The sequence below is a fragment of the Agelaius tricolor genome, unplaced genomic scaffold, assembly GCF_023055355.1.
Source record: "Agelaius tricolor isolate 1412-34295 unplaced genomic scaffold, bAgeTri1.0.p SCAF_51, whole genome shotgun sequence".
Lineage (NCBI taxonomy): Eukaryota > Metazoa > Chordata > Aves > Passeriformes > Icteridae > Agelaius > Agelaius tricolor.
In genome coordinates, this window is record NW_027269311.1 from 677974 (window position 1) to 705662 (window position 27689).

The 27689-nt window shown below is 55.7% G+C and overlaps 2 protein-coding genes across 2 annotated transcripts in view; one reads left to right on the forward strand and one right to left on the reverse strand.

Annotated features, from left to right (window-relative positions):
• Nucleotides 1-27689, reverse strand: part of LOC139604468 (zinc finger protein 391-like) — a 200497-nt gene that overhangs the window by 71666 nt on the left and 101142 nt on the right. The gene's annotated exons all lie outside the window — the stretch shown is intronic.
• On the forward strand, nt 19559-20491 carry LOC139604447 (olfactory receptor 14J1-like). The gene has a single exon (XM_071455602.1). It carries the CDS (start codon nt 19559-19561, stop codon nt 20489-20491), a length of 933 nt encoding a protein of 310 aa, XP_071311703.1.

A 27689-nucleotide genomic window follows, 5' to 3' on the forward strand; every position in this document is an offset into this window, starting at 1 on the left:
TCATTCAGCCTTGCCAGCTTTCCTTAAGAGTGTGTTGGTGTTCCCCAGGAAAGCCACACATTTGGAGAAATGCCTTTGGAGGAAAGGGGCTTGCTTCTCAAGGAAAGTGCTTCCCAGGGAGCTCCCAGTGAGGCAGGCGTGAGTGTCCCCCTTTGTCTCTCTGTGCTCCTTTCAATCCTTGAGGCCCCTTGCACTTGGCAGAGGAGCAGGGCAAGGGAGAAGGCTGTGAAGAGCAGGTTTGGCATCCACCTGGACCTGCAGAGACCAACCCAAGCACTTGCAGCAGGGTGTGTTCCCCTCCTTTGGACAGAGGGTGAGCAGGAGCATCTCTGTCCAGCCATGAGCCCCAAAGCTCTCTGTGAGAGCTGTGAATTAAAAGGCCTTTGCACACACACTTTTCACATCTTTCCTGTCTGCTGTGTTTCCACTCTTGGCAAAATGCATTTGCCTCCTGCTTGGTGGGAGCTGCTGTGGCCCAGGGCCAGCACAGAGCTGGGATGTGTGGGCCAGGCAGCGGGCAGAGCCTTGGCTGATCTTGGTGTGTCCCTGGCCTCAGAAAAGGCCTCCCAAGGTGTCCTGCTCATTGGCTCTCCCTGTGCATCTTGGAGAGAACAAGGTGGGCATTTCTGGCAGCTGGGCATCAGCAGGCCTCAAAATGGGGGCGTGTGGTGGAGTGAGCCCAGCTGAGATCCCCTGAGAGGAGCCCAGTGCTCCTTGCTCCTCTCTGCTGACCCGGGAGCGTTTGTCTGCTTTCGGGATGGCCCTGGCTGTGTCAGGGCTGCTCCGTGGACACGAGACAGCCGCTCCTGTCCCGCTGGGTCCCAGCAGTGCCTGGCAGCAGCCCTGCATCCACGTCAGGATGCTGGCCAAGAGAGGCCCTGGGAGCTGAGGCAGCTGATTGGAAGCTTTTGCAGATACACACAGGGCATGGCCAGCAGTGTTCCCTCAGGATACAGCAGTGCTGAGGCGCCTCCCCAGAGCTGCCTGATGCTGCCCACTCCTTGTGGCACCAGTTGCTTTCCTGTGGGATGTTCTAGCTCCCCCAAGAGTGAAGAGGGAGCTGGAGAAAGAGCTGGCCAGGCTGCTCTGGATCCTTTCCCAACAGCCCTGGCTGAGTGGAGCAGTCCGAGCTGAGCGCAGAGGTGCCCATGGAACAGCCGTGCCCAGGAAGGCTCGCTGGGAAGGGGGATCCAGGAACCACAGGCCTGGCAGCCTGAGCTGCCACCGGGGAAGGCCTTGGAGCAGATCCTCCTGAGTGCCAGCCCATGGCACGTGCAGGGAACCAGGGCGTCTGCTGGAGGCTGGGAAAGCTCTGCAGAGGGACGGGCACAGCTGGGGCTCCTGGTGAGGTGTTGAGGGCTTCTCTGTGGGATTTTGGGGGGTTGGTGTCGGTGGGATGTTGGGGAAGGAGTTGTCTGGAAGGTGAGAGGTCTGGGCTGGAATTTGAGTCAGTTTGAAGGCAGCATCTATGCTTTGGCACAGCTTTGGTTATGCAGGGCAGAAAGAATATCTGTGACTATTTCTATTCATGGTCCTCTTTCCCCTGCAGGGAACAAGAGGGGAGAGCTGTACTTTATTGGCCACTTTGATATCTGTACTGCGGGAGAATCAACCCTTTTGCCATCTACTCATTTGTTTGGGTTACTCTTGTAACACTGAGTGGTCTTTCATTCCTTGAGAGTTTTTATTCCTTAAGAAAATTAGGAGATTATCATCCCTTCATCAAAATCCATTTGCAAATCAAAGAATGGTCTTCTTTTTGGCTCTGTGTAGTGTTATGTTTTGTAAAGTGTCATTCAATGGATGATAAGGCAAATGAGTTGCTGCTTCAGGATGGGACACAAACTTGTAGACCAGTCACATTCTCAGGCCATCCCAATAAATTTGGGAAGTTTGCAAATTTTGGAACGACTTGAGCTGAGCAATGGGAAGTACAACTTTCCTGAAGTGAGGATTCCTTAATGCCAGATTCTTCTGAGTCTTCATGGCCAAGATGTTTTTGTGGTGCAGGAAATGACTTCAATGAGAAAATAATTCCAGCACAGAGTAAGAGCTTCTGACAGAGACCAAGTGTTGCCAGCAGTTGCTGCAGGTGCTGCTGCCATCAGCCCCCAATGCACGTGGGCTTTGGCTCCCTGTGGCACAGCAGCCCCCCGGGGGCACAGGTCTCTGGGGCAGGAGACGGGCACCAGCGCTGCCAGGGCTCGGGGGTGGCAGCTCTGCTTGGGCAGGGACTCTGCCACAGCTGCTGCTGTCAGCGCTGCCTGGGCCCCAGGGCTCAGAGCAGCATTCGTGCCCTGGCCCACACATTCCTTGTCTGTGTCACACCCGTGGGTTTGGGATGGCCACCGGCCGGGAGGTGTCCCAAGGAGGCCGTGCCAGCTTCCCTGGAAGGCCCCGTGCCCTTCCCAGCGCGGCTGCGTCGGCAGCCCTGGGGCTCCTTCTGCTGCCCTGAGCCCGCAGAGCAGGGCAGCGTTTGCTGATGCTCTGAGCCCTTCCTAAAGATCCTGTGGGGCTGCCTTAGACACCTGGGGCCAGGGATTCCTTCCAGCCTGGGCCACTTTGGCTGGGCTGGGGGCGGCCCCAGGGCAGGGGGCAGGGTGTGCAGGGGCCCTTTGTGACACGGTGCAGCACGGTCACTGTGGCATAGAACGGGTGTCCAAGGGCCCTTTGTGACACGTGGGAAATAGAAGCTTGCCCGGCTGCTGGGAACAGGCAACGGGGCAGAACGGGACAGAGCGGTGCCGTGAGGAGCCCCCGCACAGCGCCCTCGTTCCTGTCCCACCCGGAGCCTTTCCGAGGCGTTATTCCTGCAGGTGACCTCGAGACCAGACCACAATCCTTGACAGGAGTCTCCTGTCCTGGTGGCCGGAGCCCTCGAGACCAGAGTGCAGGACTTGCTGTCCTGAAGCCTCCCTGAGGCTTCTGTCTTGAAGGTGCCTTCCAGGCACCACTGCAGGACTTGCTGACTCAGAGCATTTCTGAGGCATCTTTCCTGCAAGTAGCCACAAATCCAGTCACTGACATGGAGCAGAGACCCCCGAGAGTGCCCAAGCTGGCCTGGGTGGAGGAGGAGGAAGAAGGCCCTGCAGCTGCCCCAGCACAGGAGACCGAGGAGGTGGTGCCGTTCCAGCCACCACAGGAGGGTGAGTGGCAGAGCTGGGCCACAGGGTTGGCATCTGCAGCCAGCTTGACCCCATGCCATGCCATGCCATGCCATGCCATGCCATGCCATGCCATGCCATGCCATGCCATCCTATCCCCTGGGGAAATGCCCATGGACAGGACAGAAGAGGGCCTGGGCAGACACCCTGCAGTGGCCGCGCTCCATCCCCTGGGCCATCCCGGGGCTCTCCCTGCCTGGGGGGCGCAGAGCTGGGCTGTGTTCTCCGGCCTCTCCCACAGCCCCTCAGCTCTGGCTGCTCTCGCTCTTTGCCAGATGCAGCCCTGGAGTGCACACAAGAGCAGGAATCCAGCCGTGGCCGCTTCCGCAGCACAGCCCAGGTACCTGCAGCCACCCCCACCTGGGCTGGGCCTGCTGTCCCTGCTCAGCCCAGCACCGTGTGTGCAGCACTCCATGCAACATCCCCGGCTTCCTGCCCTTCTCCTACAGTTCATCTGCAAATTCATCAAGAGAATGCAGGAGGAGGAGACCATGACCATGGGCACTGGGCTCAGACCATACTCGCCCATCTTCAAAACCAAGCCCAGCGCTGCCCTCCTGTGTATGCTTGTAGAGGAAGGTTTTTACTATCCAAACCAAGTAAGCAGCCTGTGGGCAGGGTTTGATCCTCCCAGGAATTGCTTGGCCTCCCAAGCCACGCATGCTGGTTGCTGTGAGCCTTTGAGGCCACATGGCAGCGCGCTGGGAAGGGAAGCACTTCTCTGGGCAACCTGGGAACATTGCTCCCCCTGGCAGCTTCCCAAGTCTCCCTGTGCCTTCTCCAGGTGCCCGCCATGGTGAGGTTCATCCACCAGTGGCTCCTGGTCAATGATTGTGCTGAAGCCAGGCTGGACGAGGCCCTGCTGGATCTGACGGAAGCACAGCCAGATGACGCAGTCCTGACGCTGCTGCGTGTGGCCCCGTCCTGTGACAGGTATGGGGCCCACCTGCCCAGAGGGCTCAGGCCTCCCCAGCCCATCAGCCTGTACAGCCTGCCGCAGGTCTCTGAGCAACAGAGACTTCCAGGGCCCTCTGGCTGCTGCCTTTCCCAGCCCTGGCACGTCAGCCCCTGAGCCTGCTGCCATGCTCCCTCCCTGCCCCTCAGGGCTCTGTCCCCACAGGCCTGGGCTGCCTGGCTGCTGCTGGCCAGGGCCAGTGGGCAGAGGCAGAGCTGGCAGCCAGCTCAGCTCCCCACGCTGCTGTGGCTGAGACCCCCCTGAGACAGAGCTCTGACCCCCCAGGGCTGCCATGGCCATGTGGAAGACCATCATGGGCTCAGCCAGGACTGCCGAGCTGGCACAGCTGATCCTCCTGGATGTGCTGGGGAGCTGGCCAGAGCACAGCACGTGCACCTCCGATGGGGACCAAACGGCTGTCTTTAACCTGGCTGTGAGTTTCTGCAAGTGGCCTTTGCTGGCCCCAAGGCCGCCTCTCCAGCAGCTCTCCATCCTCCTTCCCCCACTGCATCTGCCTGCCTCAGGCGCTGGCCTGAAACCTGGCCCAGGGGCAGCTTCAGGCCCAGCAGGCCCCGTGCTCCCCTTGCCAAGGTCTCTGCGGGCCTCTCCCTGCCACGCTCGGGCCCTGCCACACGGACGCCTGGGCACTGAGCGCTGTCTCGGGGGCCTTTGTCCCTTGCAGGCAACCGTGGTGATGTGGAAGATCCTGCAGGTGCCCTGTCTGCCACGGATATTGAAGGTGTATTTCCCCCGCCTATTTGTGCATCTGCTCTTCCAAGTGTTCTCCAGCACCTTGGAGATGCCAGAGGAGGTCGATGCCTTCTGGAAGGGATGCCAGCAAGAGCACGGCCTTGCCACCAGCCCCAACAGGTGCTCCATGCCACTCCTCCTGTCCCTGCCACGTGGCCTGCCAAGGAGCCAGTGCTGCCAGCGTCACCTGGCCTTTGCTGTGCACACAGGTTTGCAGTGCGCACCCTGAAGTCCCTGCTCTGCCTTCTCCGCTGTGAGGATGTGGTGGTGGCAATGGAACGCAGGTGTGGCTGGGACACGCTGCTCTCTCTTGACACCCACCACTTTGCCGTGGCTCTGCTGGCCAGGTGAGAGCCCCTTCTCCCCACTGCCTCTGACATTTGTGCTCTGTGCCCGGGGTGTCCTGCAAAACATGGTCATGGGCCAGAGGGCCTTGTCACTGTGGGACAGCCAAGCAGACTGGAAAAGGCTGGCAGAGGAGGGTGCCCATGAGAAAGCAACTCCCGAGTGGCCCAGGTCCCCTTGCTGGAAGGGTGGTGGGGAAAGATGAGAACTCTGTGAGTCACTCCTGGGAGAGATTTGCCCCACTGGCTCAGGGTCTTGTTTCCTTTTTCCTCTCTTTAGAGAAATTTCCCATTCAGCCCTACACTTTTGTTCCGGGATTGCATTCTACCTGCTCGCCATGCTGGGCCAAGAGATGCCATACTGGGATTTCCCTGCCCTGGCATTCCTTGTGGAGGTGAGCCTCAAGGCCAGCGCTGCCTCCCAGCTCTCTGCCCTCTCATAGGCACAGCTGCCAGGACGGTGCCCGTGCCCTGTGCTGCTGCCTGGGCCCGGCCCTGTGCGGTTCCGGGCTCCTGCCGGCCGGCTCCCTGTCACTGCCCTGTGCCTTTCAGGTCCTCGAGTGCCTGGACCTGAGGGAATGCAGTGACAGTGTTCTGCAGATCATGGCACAGAACCTGCAGAGCCAGCACAGGGCCAGGCGTTACTTGGCACTCAGAGGCCTCGTAGTGCTGGGCAAGAATCCCTTGATGGTGAGAAGGGGGCAGTGGCTGAAGCCGTGCAGGCAGCGTGGGGCCGGGCAAGGCAGTCGCTTGGCCTTGCCTGGGCTTGGGGCCCTGGGGCAGCTGCTCCCACCTCTCCTGCCTCCCGCTTCAGCTGCCCCAGTGCTTTGGGACAGGCCTTTGGCCTCTGGGCCCTGCGGCAGCAGACTGGCCTTTCACAAACTTGTGTTCTGCACAGGCTGAAAAAATGGGGAGCCTGACTGAAAGTCTTGTGGAGCTCCTGCAGGAAAATGATAGCCACATGATCAGGATGACCATTCTTCTACTGCGATATTTGCTCCTGGATATTGGGGGTGCCCCAATAGCCACCCCCATTGCCCTGCAGCTGGCTGAGGCGCTCCTGCCACTCTTTGACCACGTAAGGCTCTGTGCCCACAGCCACGGCCGCCAGCTGCTGCCCGGACATTTGGTGCCCTGTGCAGATGCAGGCCTGTGCCCTGGGGGGCCTGAAGCAGCTGATGCTGAGGTTTTTGCCCTTCCTCTCCTACAGGATGATATCCGGGTGCAGCTGAGCTCCATGTGTGTCTTTCAAGAGATGCTGGACTTTTTAAGAGAAGATGGAAGAAAGGCCCTGAAGTCCCACGTGCGCCAGAGCCTGGTCCCACTCTACGTCCACTGCCATGATGAGAATCAGATTGTTGCTGAGGTGAGGACCTGTGGCCACCTGCTGTCCCCCTGGCAGGGGACTGGGCTGCCTCCTGCCCTGGCACCTTGCGGGCTGCAGCCTCCTCCAGGCTGTGGCACTGGGATGCTCCTGTGCCCTGGCCTGTGGGGCCAAGACCGCGTCTCTGCTGCTCTCCAGGCCTCCCGGGAAACGCTGCATTCTGCAGCCGGATTCCTGAAGAGGCGGAATCTCGAACAAATGCTCCAGGTGGATCAGACATGGAGGTTTGGCGAGTGCTTGGTAAGAGAAGCGAGAACGCCCAGGCTCGGCCTGGAGAAGGCCCCTGAGGGCGGTGCTCAGTGTGCGGGGCCGGGCAGCTGTGCCCCTGCCCGCTGCTGCAGCCAGAGGCCGCGGGGGCTCTTCTCCAGGCTCCCGTGGGCCCGAGCCGGATGCCCATGGAGCCCCGGCCCGGCGGGGCTGCGGGCCGGCATCGCGGCTCCCCGGGCAGCAGCCGGCCCTCTGCCCCCTGCCCTCGGGAGCCCTTGGCCAGCGGCTGCTGTGGCCGCGCCTCAGGGCTGTGCGGGCAGGGGAGGCTGGGGCTGGGCGCAGGCAGCGCCCGGCCCAGGGGCTGAGCCCGCGCCAACCCTTCCCTCCTGCCGCTCTCTGCAGCTGGCAGAGGACAGGAGCCGAGCGGCCGAGCACCTGCGCCGGGCCCTGCGCTACCTGCAGAGCCCACAGGAGCCCCTGCGAGAGGCGGCCATCAGGTTCATGGGTGAGCCACGAGCCCAGGCTCCTTCCCCGTCCCGCCGCAGCTCGGCCCCGGCCCCGCCTGCTGCCCCGGCAGCGCCAGCCGGGCCCGGCGCCGTGGAGCCCCGCCTGGGCTGGGCATTGCTGCTGCCGCCCTCTGGCAGCCGTGCCCTGGGGCGGCAGCGTGCGCCAAGGGCCGGGCTGAGCCCTGCCGGGCCAGCAGCCCGTGTGGCCACAGCGCCGGCAGCGCCGCTGGCAGGGAGCTGTGCCGCTGGCGCCGTGACAGGCTCTGTGTTCACAGGCATGGCCGGGCGGCACCTGAGGGGGCAGCAGCAAGAGCTGCAGCTGATCTGCACTGGTGAGTGAGGCCAGCGGGCTGGCAGCGGGGGCTGCCGGGGGTAGAGCTGCAAGCCCTGCCCCGGCTGCGGAGGGCTCTGCTCCTGGGGGTAGAGCACACTGAGATTTCAGGGCCACGTGGGCCATTGGTGGCCAGCAGCTTCGGGCTGATCCCCTTGCTCCCTGCTCCCTCCTGGCCATGGCAAGAGCCGGCTGCGATGGCCCTGGCAGGGGGCTCTCCTCGGCTCCCCGCAGAGCCGGCATCTGACCATGGCTCTGTTCCTCTCTCTTGCAGCCCTGGAACGCCTGACGGAGGACATGAGCAGTGCCGTGTCAGAGCTGGCACTTGAAACACTGCATGTCCTCCGAGCAACAGCCAGTGGGCGATATTCCATCTTCCAGAGGCTGCACGACCAGCTGCACAGGGCATGGATCACTCGGCCTCGTCTGTCACGGCTCGGCTGGCTGCACTGCTGGAGCTCTGAGGACAGTTGATCCGGGAGGCTCTCTTTGCTGGGGCAGCCTGAGTTAGTGGGGATTTTTACTTTTCTTTAAGATTTTTCTTTTCTTCCATGCTATTTTTTACCCGATGTAAATATATACCCTGTTATAATATACACACTCTCTGGTGATTTTCTTTGCTGCCCGGGGTCCGTAGGGCATAGGGAAAGTGGAGAAAAGCGTGCTTCTACTTAGCATGCTGCCCATGCATGCAGTGCTGCAGGGAAAATGGCCAGAAGCCCCTTGGCCTGTGGTGGCTCTGCTGAAGCCTTTGTGCTGCCCACAGAGCGGCTGGGCAGGGGCCGGAGCTGCGGGGATCCCTGCCAGAGCGGTGCCTGGAGATGGCCACAAGCCCTGTGCCAGGCAGGAAGCGCCATCCGTGCCCTCCTGCCCGTCTGCTGCTGCCTGCCTTGCTGAGGGCTCCCAGGTGCCTCTGGCTGGGGCTGCTCTGGAGCTGCTGTGGGGCTGCGGCGCCGCTGCCGGGCAGCTTGGCCGGGCTGGGGCAGGGCCTGAGGGGCTGGGGCGCTGGCAAGCCCTGAGCAATGGGGCTGTCAGAGGCCACAAGCAGCCCCCTGGCAGCCGCCTTGTTCCTGCCAGAGTTGACTTGCAAGACAGATCCTGGGCACTCTGCAACTAACAGCATCAGTGTTGTTGGAAAGCCAAATGCAGGGAAATGTCAGACCTTTGGTCTTGTCAGCAAAGCTCAGAATTAAACCCAGGATTTGATCTGAGACCTTAGAAAGGCCTTCCGAACTCACGTGCTAGAAGTGAGAATGCAGATTTCTAGTTTCTAGCGGGGAGGAAAGTTGAAGTGGAGGAAAGTTTAGAGTTTTAGAGTTCAAGATCTAAAAAACTCAGAGGTCCGCTCTCTAGCTCATTCCAAACATCTTCAACTCCCCCAAACTGGGATTTAGCTATAAATAGACGACAAAGGACTCTTAGTGCTGCCTCTTTGACTCCAGAGTAGCTGCTTTAGAATCTTTCCCATAACCCTGTGTAGTTGTGTGCCAGCAAGGTCTCCTTTGAAGAAACTTTCCCAACTGACTTGCATGGAGGTTTGTTTGAAGGGTGTTTGAGGGGAAAGGCTCCCAGCAGAGGTCTGGGCTTTGGCCTAGCTATGTGCCGTGCTGATTGTGAAGTGTGCCATCAGCAGCAGGGCTTTCTGGGCTAAAAATATCATCAAGTCACTTGGACTTGCTCTTTTTGGCCTCTAAAAGCTGGACCTGCTTTCGGAGCAAATTTGGAGACCTCATCTATGGGTGGATGGAGCACCTAGGATTTTCCCAGTTGCTGGGAATGGTTCTCCAGGTCCCTGGAGTATCCAGGGCCCTGGTAAGTTCCAGCTCCACACATGCCTTGGCAATGAGAAGCAGAGGAACCCAGACCTTTTTGTGCTGCCTGTGTCACTGCACCGGGGCCATGGGATGGGAACATGCAGCCCTTGTGCTGGAGCTGAGCTGCTCTGCCCAGCACTGGTGGCCGCCATCCAAGCTGGTTTTGCTTGTCCTGGTTCCCTGACAGCTGGGGCCCTGGGCAGAGCCCTGAGAGCCTGGTCTCCCCCCAGGGAAGGAGCAGGAGCCCCTGGAGAAGCTGTACCGGGTGGGGATGCTGCTGCTGCTGCTGCTGCTGCTGCTGCTGCTGCTGCTGCTGCTGCTGCTGCTGGAGACAGCCAGGATGACACCAAGGATGACAAGCTCTTCCTCAGCCTGGCCACTGGAGGCTGAAGGTGATGGACTTTGATTCTGGCACCTTCTTCAAAGCCAAGCTCCACAGGGAATTTGCAGATGAGTCCCCACCTGGGGAAATTCTGCCTGATTTGGGCATGGCCCAGCCTGGCAGGGAAGCAAAGGTTCCCCCTTTGCTGGGGCAGATGCAACTCATCCTTCAGTCGCTGCCCAGCTGCTTTTTGGCAGGGCTGTGGGGATGGGCTGGGCTGGGTACGAAATGGGAGTGGGCTCCTGGCCCTGCCAACAGCCCCCAGCACCCACCGTGCCCCGGGCTGGGGCTGGGGCTGGGACTGGGGCAGCCAGCCCGACACAAACAAAGCCCCATGGTGGGAGCAGAGGTGGGACTCCAGAACCTGTGCAGGGGCTGCTTTGCTGTGCAGGCAAGGAAGGGCTTGGGCTGCTCAGCTGCCCTTGTTTGCTTTGGGATCACTGTGATTTTGGGGGCAGTGCAGGGGGGAAGAGAGAAAGTGTGGGCTTCCCTCAGCCATGGCTGGGTTTTTCCCTTCCATGTAGGAGTTGGGCCTTCCTCAAGGCCCTGACAGAGATAAGAGTTTTTCCCGTTTTTCTTGCTTTCCCTTTTTGCATCTAATCTCTTTTCAAGAATGTGTTGCTTGTTTTTCCAGAGGAAGCGTTCTAGGTGGTCCAGTCTGGATGGGGCAGTGCTTGGGAGCAGCTGTGGTGTGGATGGGCCGTGCCCTTGGAGAAGGCTGAGGCCATGGTTTGGGAGCAGCTTTTCTTGCAGCCGTGGCTGGCGTGAGGTGGGTCCCTGTGTGCTTGGCAGGGTGGGATCAGAGCTTTTGGGAGATGGCAGCGAGCACAGGAGCATCCTGCTCTGGGCAGCTGCTGAGGGCTGGATGTGCCGTGGCTGGCTGCAGGCTGCGCACATGTGCTGCCCTCCTGCTCTGCTGCCAAAGGCAGCAGGGATGGGCAGCTCTGGGCACAGCTCTGGGCACAGCCAGCACGGCCTGGGCACCGCAGGCCTTGGCACAAGGGCACAGGAGCCCTCAGCTGACGGGCGCTTTCTGCTTTCTCTCCTTGCAGCCGGGCTCTGCGGCTGCTGAGGCTGCTCTGGGCTCTGCCAGGGCTCTGCTGGGCTCAGCCCTGGGCCCAGCTGGGCTGGCTCTGCCCTCACATTGCTCTGACAGCTCTGCATCAGACGAGCCTGTTGCGAGCACAGCGCCTGAGCTTTCTGCTTTGGCAGCTGAGTGAGACTCTGCTGCAGGCCCAGAGATTGCAGCTGGGGACACACATCCAATTGGCAAGGACCCAAACTCTCCACAGTCCCAGCTGAATGCCTGCATCTCCCCAGGATGTTCTGTCTGTCCCATTTTTCCTTCTTGATTGGCTGGAATTGTGCAGTTGCACTTTCTTCCTCCTCTAGAAGTGCCACGAGTGGGCCAAAGCTGGCGAGTGGGCCGTGCTCCTGAGGCAGTGCAGTCTGGAGCAGGTGGATGGAGAATTGCCCTTCTGCACCTCCAAACCAGAGCAAAAAGCTGTCAGTGGTACTTTGTGTCTTTAAGAAATCCCTGACAGTTTCAAAGGGACTGTGCAGCTCATTTCCAGGCTGAGAAGGAAGGGCATCTTCTAAAGGATTTGGGGTTTGACAGAGTTTCCATTCCCAGTCCTGCTTGGAGCTGGAAGGGCACAAAGCAATTTCCTCTTGCTTCGAGCACAATCAAAAATAGCAATGTTGGAAACAAAGCCCAAAACCTTTTAAAAGGCTGCTGAGGTCAGTAAGATGGATCCATGCCATCAGCAGATTTACAATGTAAATAACTGAGTTCTCTTTTTCAAAAGATCATGTACCTCTTAATGCAAAGAATGTAACTTTGGATTTATGTTTTGTTTTTTTCACTAATATTATGTTATGGTTTTTTTTACTAACACTTGGATTTTATTCTTATCTTTTACAATTTACCTTTTTTTTTCCCTTTTCCCTTTTTTTTTCCTTTAAATAGAAAACATGTCCTATCAAAGGAATGTCCTCTGCTCCTGGTTCCCATGTGGAGCAGCTCCATTCCTGCTGGCTGAGCTGCTCAGGCAGAGCCCGGCAGCTCCTGGCCCTGCAGGGCTGAGGCTTTTCCCCGTTGCTGGGCACAGACTGATGGAGCAGCACTGCTGAACACGGGCACACAGAGGGACCAGGAGCAGCTGCCTCTGCCCACCTGAGGCTCCAAGGCCCAAACTCTGAGCAGCCAGGGCTGGAAGAGACTGGCAGGATCTGATCCCTGACTCTGGGCCAGGGCTGCACAAATGACCCCACAGCAGCAGCAGCAGCAGCAGCAGCAGCAGCAGCAGATGGAGCTGACTTTCAGCACAGCCCCTGCCCCTGTTCCCTCCCGTGTGCAGCGGGGTCACAGCAGCCTGAGGCACCTGGGAGCCCCCAGTGCCAGCAGGGACTTGAGATGGCAGCCCTGGGCTCCTGGAGGCTGTGCAGGGAACGGAGCTGGGCACTCCCTGTCCATGGGGAGCTTGCAGATGGAAAAGGCTGCTGTGCCCAGGCAGCTCCAAGGGCACAGAAAGGAGGGTATGGAGCACTGGATCTGTGCCAGTGCCACAGTCCTGGGCAGCAGCCAGCCAGCCCTGGGGAACAGAGGGCACAGCACGAGGGACAGAAGCAGGCAAGGTCAGAGACTGGAGAGAGCCAGAGCCAGGAGCAGGAACAGCTGCTCCATTGCACTCTTGGAGAAAGCTCTGGGCTGGTTCCAAGCGCTGAAAGGCGTGAAGGGCAGAGAGGAGGCCACAGCAAACAATGCTCCTGTTTGCACAGCCTCCCCTCTCCGTGTCCCAGAAGGAATTGCATGGACTGTGTTCTTCTCTCCGAGTCGTCTCGTTCAGCATGAGCAGCTCAGCACCAGGAGCTGAAGGAGCTGAAGCCTCAGGCCACAGGAGCTGGGCAAGAGGGAACTTTTGGAGCAAAGTAATGCTGCTAAAATAGCCCCAGCTGAATGCAGTGGATAGAATCATGGAATCACAGAATCCTTTCTGTTGGGAAAGCCCTCTGAGCTCACCCAGTGCAGCCGCTCACCCAGCAGTGCCAAGCCCAGCACTAAAGCACGTCCCTGAAGTGCCAAGGCCTGGACACCAGCCCTGAGTGAGGCCTGAACAGCAGGCCCAGAGCCCAAGGCGGCCTCTGGATGAACCTTCCAGCCAAAGGTTATCTTTGTATCTGCTCCCTAATGAAATATGCATGGTCATTAGCACTGTGATAGATGTAGCCACTCATTAGTGAAACATGTATTGACCTTTGTGTATTTAGTAGCCGGAAAAGGCCATGAAATCTGACATCTGGCCTTGTTTGAGGCTGAATGGTCAAAGTCACCTCCCTTGGTTCCTCCTGGGGCCCTGGCCAGCCTTTGGGAGGGACCCAAGAGGAGGATGAAACCAGATGTAGCCACACTAGAAGTGCTGTCAGTTTGTCCATTCAGCACTGTCAGAGCTGGGCCCTCTCCCAGCGGGGTTGGAGCCTCAGCTGTGGCTGGAGGCACCTGCAGGAATTGCCAGTGCCCAGGAGTGGCTCTGCAGCCCTTGGCTGTGACAGCTTCCCCAGCTGCTGTGTGGGTCTGGGCGATGGTAAAGGCTGAGGGTAACTGGGGCTGGATCTTTCTCAATCACTGCAGGCAATCTTTGGTGGGGATGGTTGGGTGCATTGCTGAGCTGCTCCTGTTGTGATTCTTTGCTGCTTTGAGCTGCAGGAAATGACACTGATTCCTTCACTTGGTGTCTGTGTCTTTGGTGCTGACCCTGCCCACTGGCAAAACAAAACTGGCCCAGTCTGGCCAGATCCCAACAAAATGTCACTTGTTCAATGTCAATGTGAGGAATCAGTGCCATCAAAAATTCCCAGATGGGAAGCCCTTCCCTGGAGTTCCCAGGCTCTGGAGTGGGCTGAGGTTGGAGCCCCGTGGGAGCAGTGGGGCAGTCGGGTAAAAGAGGCTGCACCCCTGGATGGCTTCAAATGCATCCAAAAATTGCACATGGAAAAGAAAAAGACCTTTTGGATTTGGGCAGACAAAGATGAATTTGTTAAGAGTACATTGGAAACAGCACCTTTAGAAGGAACAATTATTGTTGGAATGCCCCCACGTGGAGCAAGAGAAGAAGGTTTTAATCCTGAGCTCAGATGCATTGGTGCAAGGGAAATATCAATATAATAAATAACTGTATATGTATTTATAGTATAATAAGACCTTCATGTTTATATTTATAGATTTTTAAATATTTATATGTCTATATCTACATATCTATATCTGTACTTCTATATCACTCTCTACATATAAAATTATAATAATGTGAAATAGTGCTGACAATGCTAATTTGGTAGCTTTGGCTGCTCAGGGATGTAACACTAAATACCCTACAGAACAGGATTGGCCAGGACCCTGATTTCAGTGGTCAACTTTGTGAGATTGTATACAGTGAAAAAAGGAGGAAGAGAGGAAATTGGCTGTTTTTACAGGGTTTGCTGATACTGTGATGCAGAGTGCTTTGTCTGTTCCTGTGAAAAATTCAGTGATTAAGCCTGCAGAGTTTTTAATGTACCAGATTATGCACAAGCTGCAGGTTTTGCACGGGTGAAGGGGTTGTTTCAAAAGCAGTTGAAAAAATGAGGAGATGGGAACCTTTGCCCATGGAGAACCCATCTCCCAGATGTGCTCCATGCCCTTAACAATGGCCCACGGGGGAAATGGAAACCCCCTGGCTGTGCACGGCTGCCCCCAGTTTGTAAATCCAACCATGGGCAGTGAGACTTGAACTGCCTGGGAAATTGTTCTGGCTGTGATGGCCCCTGGCAGGGCCAGCCCAGAGGCTGCAGGGCTGGGCCTTCATGCATTGGAATTAATTAGGAGAAATTCAAAGCAAATGAGAGCTATCAATACTGAAACAGGAATTCAGATTCCTCCAGGACACTTTGGTTTGATAACTGCTCACTCGAGCTTGGCCTTGCAAAGTGTTCATGTCATGAGAGGAGGAGTTATTGTTGCAGATATCAAGGAGAAATTAAAGGAATTGTGTTAAACAATAGTGACCAGGATTGGATTAGTCAACCCCATGACAGGGTAGCACAGTTATCAATATTGCAATTTTAAGAAGGATTGTGAAGAAAGGAGATCCACCTGCAATCACCACCGTTTGTGGAGATAAAGGGTTTGGATCCAGCAGCCCTAATAATGGAGCCAGAGTGTGGGTCCAGAGGCCAAATGGCCCTCCCGAGGCAGCTGAAGGAGCAGCACCTGGGAAAGACAACTCTGAGTCCTGAAACCTGGGCAGGAACAATGGGAATGTGTCCCTGCAGCCAAGTGTTCTGTGTGAGAACAAGTAGATCTGACAGGATATTGTTTTACACATGCTGCCAGACCAAATCTCCCTGTTTGCCCCAAGGGCCCCTTTGGGAAATGCTCTGATCCACGGGGCTCCATGGGAAGGCTGCTGTGACACTGAGGGACTTGCACAGGAATTGCATCCAGGAGCCCGGGTGCCCCTCAGGGACTGGGACCCGGCCCCTTCCAGCCCGAGGGGAAAGGGCCCCCCAGGCCTTGTTAGCCACAGACAGCATGGTAAAGCTGAACAGCAAAGGGCCTGGGGGCATTATTCTGGAATTACCATGGTGCCAGCTCCATGGACAACAGAATTCTTGTTCCTAACTCAAATGAGATAGAGAAAAATGGATGAAGGAATGGTGTCACTAAAGTACTACAGGTGTCTGTAAGTTGTACCTTGATAGTCAGCCAGAATCTTTGTCTGCCACAAGCACCTCTAGTGTTTGACCAAGGGGTTAGTCATCAAAATGTAATGATGAGTTCTGATGGATTGCTGAGCTTCTTTTGTAATTCTTTGCTAATGCTGATGTGCTTTGCTGAGCTTATCCTTTTGTAATTCTTTGCAGCTGTGCATGATATAAATGACACAATTCCTTCAGTTGGTGTCTGTGTCTTTGGTAGTGACCCTGCCCACTGGAGAAACAGGGCCCCCTCTTGCCTAAGTGTTACCTGGGAAGGCAGAAACCCTCCCTCCAAAATTCCCCCTTCCTCCTTGTTCCCCCCCTTCATACCCTGAGCATGATGTGCTCTGGTCTGGGCTGTGCCCGGGGTCAGTTGGGGTCACCTGTCCTGGCTGTGTCCCCTGCCAAGCTCCCCCGCAGCCCCAGCCCCTCCCCAGCGTGGCTGGACGAGGGGCAGGACAGGCCTTGGCTGTGCTGCAGCTCAGCAAGAACAAAACCATCTCTGCGTGCTCAGCGCTGTGCTCAGCACCCGGCCCAGCAGTGTCTCAGTGCCAGGGGCTGTGCCCTCAGTGCCTGCCAGGGCTTTCCATGGCAACTGCCAGGACAGGTGACCCAGGTGTCCCCCCAGTGCCGGTTGCCATGGAAACAGTGCCCAGCGCTGCCCCTTTCTGTCTGGCTGACCTGGCCTTTGGCCCTGGCAGTGCCCTTGGCTGCTGGTTCCTGGTGCCCGAGCGGCCAGCGCGGCACAGGGCAGGTGGCCATGGCACAGCCCCCAGCAAGGGATCCCCTCTGGCCCTGGACACTGACACCAGCCCTGAGCAAGGTCCGGCTCCGGGCATTGGTTGCCTTGGCACCAATCTAAGGAACGGGTCCCTGTGGCCGTTGCCATGGCACCTGGTGGCACCAACGAGTGTCACTGCAATTGTACCTGAACAGCCCCGGCACCGCTTTGTCCTCAGGGTTGCCATGGCAGCCCAGGGCAGCAACAGCTCTGCAGGCAAGGGGCCATGGAACCTGGCTGCAGAAATGGCTCCTTGGGCTGGTTTCCAAGGAAACCTGAACTGATGGGGGTTGCCATGGCAGCCAAAGCCAGCAGTGGGGTCAGTGCAGTGTCCATGGCAACAGTCCCTTGCAATGGCCCAGTGCAGGCTGGGATGATGATCCACCCTCACAGCTGGCCCAGGCAGGTCTGGAGTGGTCTCGGTGGCACCTTGGGCTTGGCACACACGTGAGAAGGGTGTCTGTTTGCAATGGGGAAACTCAAAGAGTTTTAGATTGCTTGAAAAAATAAAAGAAGCAAAGCCGCTCTTTGGCTTTGTGCAGCCAGTTCTCTGAGCACAGCAGGTCCCAGGTGAGTGAGGAGAGACAGGATGGGGTTGGGGAATGTGGAGCAAGGTTGTCCACACTGGGTCAGACCTCAAGGCAAAGCTTCTCTGACCTAGCCAGACCTCCTTAGGAGAGTCCCTGGATCAATATCAATCACAGAATGCTGCAATCACATCCTGTGTAATAAGAACAGCAATAAAGACACCCTTTAAAATAGGAATACATATTTCTTAGAAGCTCTTTGAAATATTTCCTGTAAAAGGAAATCATCCTGATGAACTGCACGAGAGCAGAGGGAAATCAAGGCAGAGCCATGGTTTGTCAGGAGTTGCTTGATCCTAATGAGCCCCGTGGTGCATTTGGAGCTGAGTCTGGAACCTCAGGGCCTGAGAGGAGATTGCACAAACCTTTCCAGGGGTCAAAGTCAGAGGAAAAACCCCAAAGTGTCTCAAAGCATGAATGGGTCCCACTGAGGTCAACACAGGCTCCTCATGGCGTCCTTGGAGGAGAGAATTGGAGGCCAGGATTACACAAAAACCTCTCAAAGACTCGGAGTGAAAAGGAACATCCCGAGTACCTTAAAAACCTTGAGTATCTCAAAGCATTAGTGAGCCCCACTGAGTGTCAGTACAAAGCTCTCCAGGGACTTGTTAAAGCAGATAATTGGGGCCATGATTGCACAAACTTCTCACAGAGTCTGTATCAAAAGGAAAAAACAAAATACCTTAAAATAACTGAAGTATCTTGAAGCATTAATTACCTCAATGATTGTCATTACTGATTAAGGCTCTCAAGAGACTAATTAAAGCAGATAATTGGATGCTGCAACTGCACAATCTTTCTCATAGAGTCTTTGGCAAAACGCAAGCACCAAGTAGCTTGAAATAACTGGAGTACCCTGAAGCATTAATGAGCCCCACTGAGTGTTGTTACTGACAAAGCCTCTCCAGGGACTAATTACAGCAGATAATTGGAGGCCAGGATTGCACAAACCTCTCAGAGACTCCAAGGCAAAAGCCAAACCCCAAGTCCTTTGAAAAAGCTGCAGTCCCTGCAGGGAGCATGAAGGAGCCCCCAGGGCCATTGCTGAGCAAGGCTCCCCAGGGACTCCTTGCAGCAGATCCTTGAGGCCACTGGGATGTGGGCTAGGGGGGGATGCTGAGGGCAGCACAAGGGGCTGACAGTGCCCAGCCTGGCTGGGGCTGGGCCAGGAGGCCCCAGGGCCTCAGGACAAGGTGTCTCCTCCCAGCCCTTGTGGCACAGACCCTGCTGTGCCCCAGGGCACCAAGACTTGGCTTCTCTTTGTCCCCACCTGTCATCACTGCCTGCAGTTCTCTGCTCTGCCTGGGGCCTGGGGACACTTGCTCAGTCGTGTCCCTCTCTGGGACCCATTAAAAGTTGAAGAAACTTTGGAGTTGGATTCTGCCTTGGAGTTCTGGAGAGGCTTCTTCAGCTGCCTCTCAGGGACTGATGTCCAGGGCCTGAGCACAAAGCCCCAGAGGCTGATTAAAGTCCTTGTGCTGTGTCTGTGCTGCTGAGCTGGGCTGGGCTCCTGGCCCAGAGGCAGCTCCTGGTCCCCAAGAAGAGCTTCAAAAGCACATTTCTCTTGAGGAGCAGCTCTTGTGCCAGCCCAGCAGGGCTGGGGCACTGCCTGCAGCCAGCCCGGGCACAGCCCAGAGGCACAGAGAGCTTCAATCAGTCAGGGCTGGGAAGGGGCTGAGAAGTGCCTGGGGCACAATCACTGCCAGCCCTTGGCACAGGAACCTCTGGCTGCAGGACAATGCAGCTGCAGCTCCTGGAGCCATCTCCTGCAGCTGGAACATGGCAATGCCTGCAGAGCCTGTGAGTACATTCTCTGCTTGTCTCTTGTGCAGAGCAGCCAGGGGTGCCCAGGGCTGTCCTGCAGAGCAGGGTCCTGCAGCCCAGGGCGCTGTGCTGGGGCAGGGACTCTGCTGCCTGCCAGGGACAGCTCTCAGCCAGCCCTGGCAGCTGCTCCCAGCACTGGGGGACAAGATCTGGGTGGCAGGAGACAGCTGGTGAGGCTTGGGAGTGTTCTCCTTGTGTGGGGAGGATGCTGCATTGTTCAGGACTGCTCCCAGCATGGCATTTAACTGCAGAACATTTCCAAGTAGGTTATACAGGGAGCACAGCAAGGGAGGACCTGAATAAAAGGGAAAATCCTGCTTTATTAATCTACTTCTCTAGGTTGCATGGACAGGAAATTGCCCATAGATATTCATCCCTCAGTTCAGGTAGAAATTTTTTTTTTTTTTTGAGGTCTTACAAAACCAGACAGTAAATGAAATCAGCCCTTAGGGGCAGCATCAGTGTCGCTTTTCCAACAGCTCCTCAAGGTTTTTACCATGTTTCCATCAGAGCCTGCAGAGCCAGAGCTGCCCCTGGGCAGTGCCTGAGCTGGGAGGGCTCTGCAGGGCAGAGCTGAGCCCCCAGGGCTGGGCTGGGCTCTGGCAGCACTGGCAGGGCCCAGCCCTGGGCACAGGGAAGCAGCTGCTGGCAGGGACAGCTCCAGGCAGCAGAGCCCTGGGCAGGCAGTGGGGGGAAAGTGCCCCCAGCCTGTGCTGGGATATTTCAAGTCCTCTCCAAACCCAACTATTCCATGATTACTTTTCTTACAGATCCCCATGCCAAGGCATCAGAGGAAATGTCCAACAGCAGCTCCATCAGGCACTTCCTGCTGCTGGCATTGGCAGACACGCGGCAGCTGCAGCTCCTGCACTTCTGCCTCTTGCTGGGCATCTCCCTGGCTGCCCTCCTGGGCAACGGCCTCATCATCAGAGCCGTAGCCTGCGGCCACCACCTGCACACGCCCATGTTCTTCTTCCTGCTCAACCTGGCCCTCGCTGACCTGGGCTCCATCTGCACCACTGTCCCCAAAGCCATGCACAATTCCCTCTGGGACACCAGCAACATCTCCTACACTGGATGTGCTGCACAGGTCTTTTTTTTTGGATATTTCATCGCAGCAGAATTTTCCCTCCTGACCGTGATGTGCTATGACCGCTACGTGTCCATCTGCAAACCCCTGCACTACGGGACCCTCCTGGGCAGCAGAGCTTGTGCCCACATGGCAGCAGCTGCCTGGGCCAGTGGCTTTCTCACTGCTCTGCTACTCACAGCCAATACATTTTCCCTGCCCCTGTGCCATGGCAATGCCCTGGGCCAGTTCTTCTGTGAAATCCCACAGATCCTCAAGCTCTCATGCTCCAAATCCCACCTCAGGGAACTGGGACTTCTTGCTGTTAGTGTGTCTTTGGTATTTGGTTGTTTTGTGTTCATTGTTTTCTCCTATGTGCAGATCTTCAGGGCTGTGCTGAGGATCCCCTCTGAGCAGGGACGGCACAAAGCCTTTTCCACCTGCCTCCCTCACCTGGCTGTGGTCTCCCTGTTTGTCAGCACTGTCATGTTTGCCTACCTGAAGCCCCCCTTCATCACCTCTCCATCCCTGGATCTGTCAGTGTCAGTTCTGTACTCAGTGGTGCCCCCAGCCCTGAACCCCCTCATCTACAGCCTGAGGAACCAGGAGCTCAAGGCTGCAGTGAGGAGCCTGATCACTGGAAAATTTCAGAAGCATTAAACTGCTGGTCAGTGTTTCCAAATCACTTGTAATAAAAGTCATATTTGATACTTCTTGGTTTCATTTTAGAGTTTCTTTACCTTTGTTTTAATTTTTTCTTATTGTCCACAAAGAAATGTCATTGTTCGTGCCATTTCTCATTTTGTTTCTCTCCACCTTCCCTGTGGCCACACACTCTGTCAATGAGGGGCTGCACTCTCGGTGGCTTTAAGGGAACTAAAGGATCTCCCAGCAGAGTTTTCTGCAGAGATGCCCTTGTGTTGCCTTCTCTGGAGCTGCAGCAGCAATGTCTGTGTGCAGAGCTGGGGCAGATCAGTGCTGGCCCAGCAGCTGTGCCCAGCAGCAGCAGCAGCAGCACTTGGTGTTGCCAGTGCTGCTGCCGTGGCCCTGCCCCGCTGCCCTGGTGGCCCTGGTGTTGCTGCAGGGCCTGAGTGCTCTCGGGGCCGGGCACAGCCCTGGGGGTGGCAGTGCCGGGGCTGCAGCAGGGACAGGCCATGGGCACTGCTGGGGCAGCGCTGACGCCTCAGGCCAGGGCCTGGGCACGCTGCTGGCTCATGTCCAGCCTGCTGTCCATCAGTCCCTGCAGGTCTTTTCTGCCTGGCTGCTCTCCAGCCACTCTGTCCCCAGGCTGTAGTACAGCAGGGGTTCTTGTGGCCAAAGTGCAGGACCCGGCACTGGGACTTGTTAAACCTCACCTTGTTGGATTTGGGCCCTGGATCCAGCCTGTCCAGGGCCCTGTGCAGAGCCCTCCTACCCTCCAGCAGATGCACACTCCCAGCCAACTTGGTGTCACCAGGGTTCCATGAGGCCCCAGAGTGTCCCAAGGGTCTCCATGATTTCAGGATGCCTCCCAGTGTCACAATGTCCCTTTGGTTCCATGGGATCACTTGGTGTCACAATGTCTCATGGATCCTTTGGCCCTGCAGTGTCACAATGACCATTGCTCCCCCCAGGCCCTGCAGTGTCACAATGGATCCTTGGTTCCATGAGGTCTGGCAGTGCAGCAATGCTCTCCTTGGTTCCACAGTGTCACAATGGCCTCTTGGTCCCAAGGGCCACCACAGTATTAAATATGATTCCTTCATTCCAGGAGTCCCTGAGGAGCAGCCCTGGCGCCTTGGTTCCATGGGGCCCTGCAGTGTCACAATGGCCCCATCATGACACCAGGTCCTGCTCTGTCACAATGCTCTGCATGGTTCCACAAGGCCCTGCAGGGTCACAGTGGCCTCTGTGGTTCCATGAGGCCTCAAAGTGCCACAATGAATTCCTTGGTGCTGCAGTGTCACAATGGAGCCCTGGTGACACAAGATACTGCAGTGTCCCCAGGGACCCTTGGTTCCATGGGGCACCACAGTGTCACAATTGTTCCCTCAGTTCCCAGAGTCCTTGCAATAGAGCAATGGCCCCTTGATTCCATTGTCCCCAGGCTCTCCCAAGGGTCTCCTTGGTTCCGCAGTGGCACAATGGACCCTTGGTTCCACAAGTCCCTGCAGGGTGACAGTGGCCTCTGTGGTTCCTGCAGGACCCAGACTGTCACCATGGACTCCTTGCTTCCATTCAGCCCCACAGTGTCACCATGGCCCCTTGGCTCTGTGCTGCCATGTCGTACACAGTGTCACCATGGTCCTCTTGGTGCCACCAGGCCCCGCAGTGTCACAATGGCCCCTTGCTTCCCCAGGCCCTGCAGTGTCACAATCATCAGAGAATCAACCAGGCTGGAAATGAACTTGGAGAGTATCGAGGCCAACCTGGCACCCAACACCACCTTGTCACCCAGACCATGGCACTGAGTGCCACATCCAGTCTTTTCTTAAACACCTCCAGGGATGGTGACTCACCCACCTCCCTGGGCAGCCCATTCCAATGCCCAATCACCCTTTGTGTGGAGAATATTTCCTAATGTCCAGCCTAAACTTTACCTGGTGCAGCAAAAGGCTGTGTCCTCTTGTCCTGTCCCTGTTCCCTGGGAAAAGAGCCTGACCCCCCACCTGGCTGCACCCTCCTGTCAGGGAGTTGTAGAGAGAGATGAGGTCTCCCCTGAGCCTCCTCTTCTCCAGGATAAACAACCCCAGCTCCCTCAGACACTGCTCCTCACAAGACTTTCTTCCAGTCCTCTGACCAGCCTTGTTGCCCATCTCTGGACACGCTCCAGCTCCTCCATGTCCTTCCTAAATTGGGGGCCCAGAACTGGACACAGCACTCGAGGTGCTGCCCAACCAGTGCTGAGCACAGGGGAAGAATCCCTGCCCTGCTCCTGCTGGCCACACCATTCCTGATCCATAGGAGTGCCAGGGGCTGGATGAGGGAAATGCTGGGGAGGGGGTGGGGAAAAATTCTGATTGATTGTCAGTCATGAAGGGTCTTGATTTTCATATCTGTTCAAACTGCTTTAAAAGCTGCTGGGGATCAATATCAATTGGACATTGCTGAGATCAATCTATAAACAGGAAAATAAAACTTAACCAAACAAAACTGTATTCTTTGCATTGTTTTATACTATTGTATATTCACTTTGAGTACACTTCTGTCATCTGTCTAATTAACCACATTAAGAACTGAAAACTTGAAATGTTCCCCAGGGCCTTTTCTTGTTCAGGTATTCTGAACAAATGTTTATGAGCTCTTCTCACTGAATTCCTGAACTGAAGAGCTCAAGAAAGAAGAAGTCTCCAGGGCACTAAAATCCATCAGCAGCCTGCAAGTGGTTGAGGATCCATCCCCATGAGAGCAGCAATGAACATAAATGGGCACAGCTTTGTGGCTGCTGTCCCAGCTTTGGCATGGGCCCTGGGCCTGGAGCAGGAGCAGCTCTTGAGGGCCCCAAGGCCGGGGCTCTTGTGCTGCCCTGGGCAGATGGGATGGCAGCAAGGGCTGCAGAGCTCTCAGCACCTCAGCCCAAGGGGAGCAGGGCAGCCAGGGAGCCTCCTTTGGCCTTGGCCAAGCACCTTCCCCCATGGCTGGGGCTGAGTCCTGTGGCAGCTGCAGCTGCTGCTGTGCCCTTGGCAGGGGCTGAGGCCGTGGGGCCAGTGCCCAGAGCAGCCTGGCCTGAGCAGAGCTGTGGGGGCAGAGCCGGCTGGGCTGGGCTGGGCTCAGAGAGCCCCTTGGTGCTGCCCAGAGCTCAGGGCAGCTGGCAGAGCTTGCAGGGAGCTGGGCTGGGCTCCGAGAGCCTGGCCCAGAAACCATCAGTGTCCATCTCAGCCTGGCTGAGCGTGCAGGGGCAGGACTCAGGCCAGGCCTTGTGGGGCAGGGCCAGCGCCTGTGCAAGGCATTGCAAACAGGCAAGTGGCCCAGAGAGGAGGCTGCTCTGTGCCCTTGGTGGCACGGACAGAGCAGGGAGGGGGCCCAGGACATTTGTCAGTGCCAGCCTCTGTGCCCATGTGTTGGCAGCCCTGGCTGCTGAGCCCAGCTTTGGCCTGGGCTGAGTTTGGCTGTGGCCCAGCTCCATCCTCCTGCAGGGCTCAGGGCCTGTTCCCGGCCATGGCCAGCCCTGGCTGCCTCTCTGCTGGCCCAGAGGCCGGCAGAGCCGGGGGCAGGGCTGTCTGTGCAGCCCCAAAGGTGCCAGGGGCACTGCAGGAGCTGGCAGAGGCTGCCCAGCAGGGAGGCCATGGGGCACGGAGCCCCAAGGCTGCTGTGGGCACCACGGCACAGGGGCCGTTCCCAGCCGCAATGCTCCTGGCCTGGGCTGGGCCTGCACAGGGGCTGGGCCACCATGGCTGGGCCAGCACAGGGCCACAAAGGGGCCACGCAGCCGCTGCCGGGGCTGACAGCAAGGCCAGGCACACACAAGCAATTGCTGAGCATGGCCTGCACTGGCCAGGCCTGACTGTGCCAAAGGCAGAGCTCAGCTGCCCTTGGCGGCTGCAGCAACACTCCAGAGCCCAAAGAGCCTCCATGGCTGGGCTGGAGACCAAGGCTGCAGCAGGGAAATGCAGGGCTGCTGCGGGATGGGGAGGCCATTGAATTCCAGCACACACCTCAGCTCTCTGATGATCCCAGCACCATGCTGGGCCCTGTTTCACACTGGAGCAGAGCAGATGTTGATGGCACAGGAGCCCTGTGGGGCTGTCAGGGACCTGCAGCTTGCAAGGTGCTCTGCTCTCCCCCAGGTGCTCTCGGAGAGATCCAACCCCAGCTCAGGGCACCTCAGGGCACAAGTGGCACTGCCTCGATGATGTCTGCCTCGAAATTGGCACAGGTGTTAATACCTGTTGGTTTCATAATATACAAGCAAATCTTTATTATCTGGGTCATTAGAGTACTTTCAAGAAATGGCAATAGTTTTCCACCAGTGTCCTGGTTTGAAAAGGACGCGAGTTTTTTGGGATGCTGTTGTCAAACCAATAGGTGCTCAGATTTGAATTTTGGCACCTGGTGTGGCCACTGAGGACATGGATACTCCTCTGAGAACACAGGGAGTTAAAAGCAGGGAACTCCCAGGGGAAGGTCTCTTGGTTCTGTCTGTGAAAGAGGTCAGAGCTGCCCTGCCCGGCTGCGGGCTGGCAGGGGAGGGGAAGCCATGCGGCCGCGTGAGGTAGGCCGGGCCTTGGACAGAGAGGGGAGGTGAAGGCCCCTGCAGGATGGAAGGGTGGAGGAACATTGGAGAGTCATCGGGCAGCCAGCCCCCCAGAGAGAAAGAGAGAAAGAGAGAGAGAAAGAGAGTGAGCCTGTGCCTGTGCTTGTGCCAGCTTGAAATTCAGTATCACATGCAGGCAGCACGGCCGGCCATAAAGGAGAAGGGGGGTGCAGCGAGAAGGTGCCCGGCAGGGCAGCCATGGGAGTTCTGGACAGGCAGAGCCTGAGATTTTTAACCCTTTTCTTGGATGATGGAAACCTTACTGATCCTCCTGGAGTTGAATGAGAAGAGAGATAGAGATGAGATAAGAGGAAATGGGCCATGAGAGAAGTTGAGAAGAATCTTCGTTGAGAGGAGGTGATGGAATGGCCTTTGGCTGGACTTCTCTTGTATAGCCATGAACAGAACCATTTTTTTCCTGTGACACAGAGACTGCATCTAGGGGGAGGCAATGGCTTGGAGCCAAGAGAGTGCAGTGATGTTATGTGAAGGAGTGCGTGAACAGAGACAACGGGTGAGGAGGGTGGTTGTGCTCTCCATCTTCAGGGAAGAAGAAGAAGATCTCTGTTCTTGACAGAGATCCCCTCGGCCCCAGGGGCTGAATTTGGGAGGGACAGGTGTCCCAAAAGTGAGAGACTGTGCTTTTTTTGGAACTGGGCAAAGCATCCTTAAAAGGGGAACCCTAGAAGCAGCTCTGGTCCATGTGCAGTGGTGAGAGCACTGGGCATGAAAGGAAGATGTCACGATGGCAAATGATCTCCAGGCAGTGGGACGTGTGACATGGAAACACAAAAGGTCTCAACTGTGTTTCCAGGGGAAGCCTATGGCACAAGAGGGACTCCTCTCTTCTTGATGAACTGAGAACTGATTATCTAAAGGCTGGTGATGGACTGAGAGTTGGTGATCTGAGGGGTGGTAACTGAATTGAGAGTCCAAGGTTTTGTCTTACTGTGATGTATTGGGAATTTGGTGGGGGGAGGAGGAATGTTTGGAAGGTTTTCATCCTGAGTTCTCTGTGTTTCTTTTATATATTGTAAGTTAATAAAGTTTTTTTTTTTCCCCTTTTATTCCTCAGCTGGAGCCTGCTTTGCCCTATTCCTGGTCACATCTCACAGCAGACACCAGGGAGAATGTATTTTCATGGGGGCACTGGCATTGCGCCGGCGTCAAACCGTGACACCTTTGTAGCAGATGATTGGCCCGTCTATAACTCAGAGCTCCTCCGCACCACAGGTAAGAGACCCAACCTGGCAGATACTTGGGACAGGTGGACAAAAATGCTGCCCAATGCTCTAGAGGAACCCCAAGAATTGGACCTGTTGGGGTCCTCCAAGGCCACGTACTGTGTCAAATTTTACTTTAGATGCCTGAAAAACAATTGGCCAGAAATTGACCGGACCAAAAACACATACCAAAAAGACAAATCAGCAATTAACAAAGCCTGTAACTATCCCTATGGATAACTATCAACTCTATTGAAAAGCGGTAAATGCAACGCCTTATTGCCTATCAAATTTTAACATGGTCTGATTTCTTTAACAAGAATGCTAACAAATGTGCCATATAAAATGATGCCAGATACAGTCACAAAAAGCTGTTGGGTTGTTCAGCAATATGCTAAATTGCACGTTATTATATTTATTTTCCAGTAACCCGGCGCTTCAAAAAGTCTTACTGAATTTCTGTTTCCATGGAATTTGCAGTTACCGTGGGTTTTTCTCATAACTGATTTACTTATAATTCTAACATGCTTGTTACAACATGAATCCTTCCAGTGCACCATCATGCTGTTATTTCACTTATGGCTTATTCACCTTTAAGTAGTTTTTTTGTGTTAATAACTTTGGACAAAATTACATCATGCCATTATCTGTAACTTTTAAGGATGTTCATTTCAATTCTGTTAAATTAAAGCCCAATATTGTAATGCTCAGTTACATTCTGTTAAATTAAATAAGGCAAAGGTTTTTTTGTTAAATTTTGTAGATTTAATTTCTGTTAAGTTTCAATATTACTAAATTTGAACAATGTTCTATTCCAGTTTTTATTGGTCCAGTTATGTTTAGTATTAATAGTAATTAAATTTGAGTTCTCTTGAGTGCGCTTTTTGTTCTACTAAGGTGATAATGAATTTAATTTGAAATCCTTTTAGGGCTGAGTTTAAGTTCCTCTTGCTAAGCTCTAGCGCTGTCCAAATAAATTTCTGTCAGGTTTGATTGTTATTTAATCTGATGTATCATAAATTTTACTAGTGAGCTGTTCAGTGTTTTCCTTTGATGCATTTATTCTGTCATAAATACATCAATCTTTGTATTACTGTTTTTATAGCCAGCTTTTCATATGCTTTACCATCTTTTGGTGTAATTAGCTACAAGACACGTGTCATTTCAGGATCCTCCTTTTGTTCTCTAGCTGCTTCTGTATCTCTCAGACCAGACTACCCCTCTGGCTGGGCTCCGCACTCTGGCTCTATGGTTTGACCCAGTGCTGCCTCATCATTTTTAAGTATTTTTCAGAGGTCCAAGAAATGATATCTCAGCTTTGTGGGAAGCCTCCTCTAAACTGATGGCATTGTGACATCTACTCTAATCAGATGCAGCCCCAATTATTATTACAGAACCACTC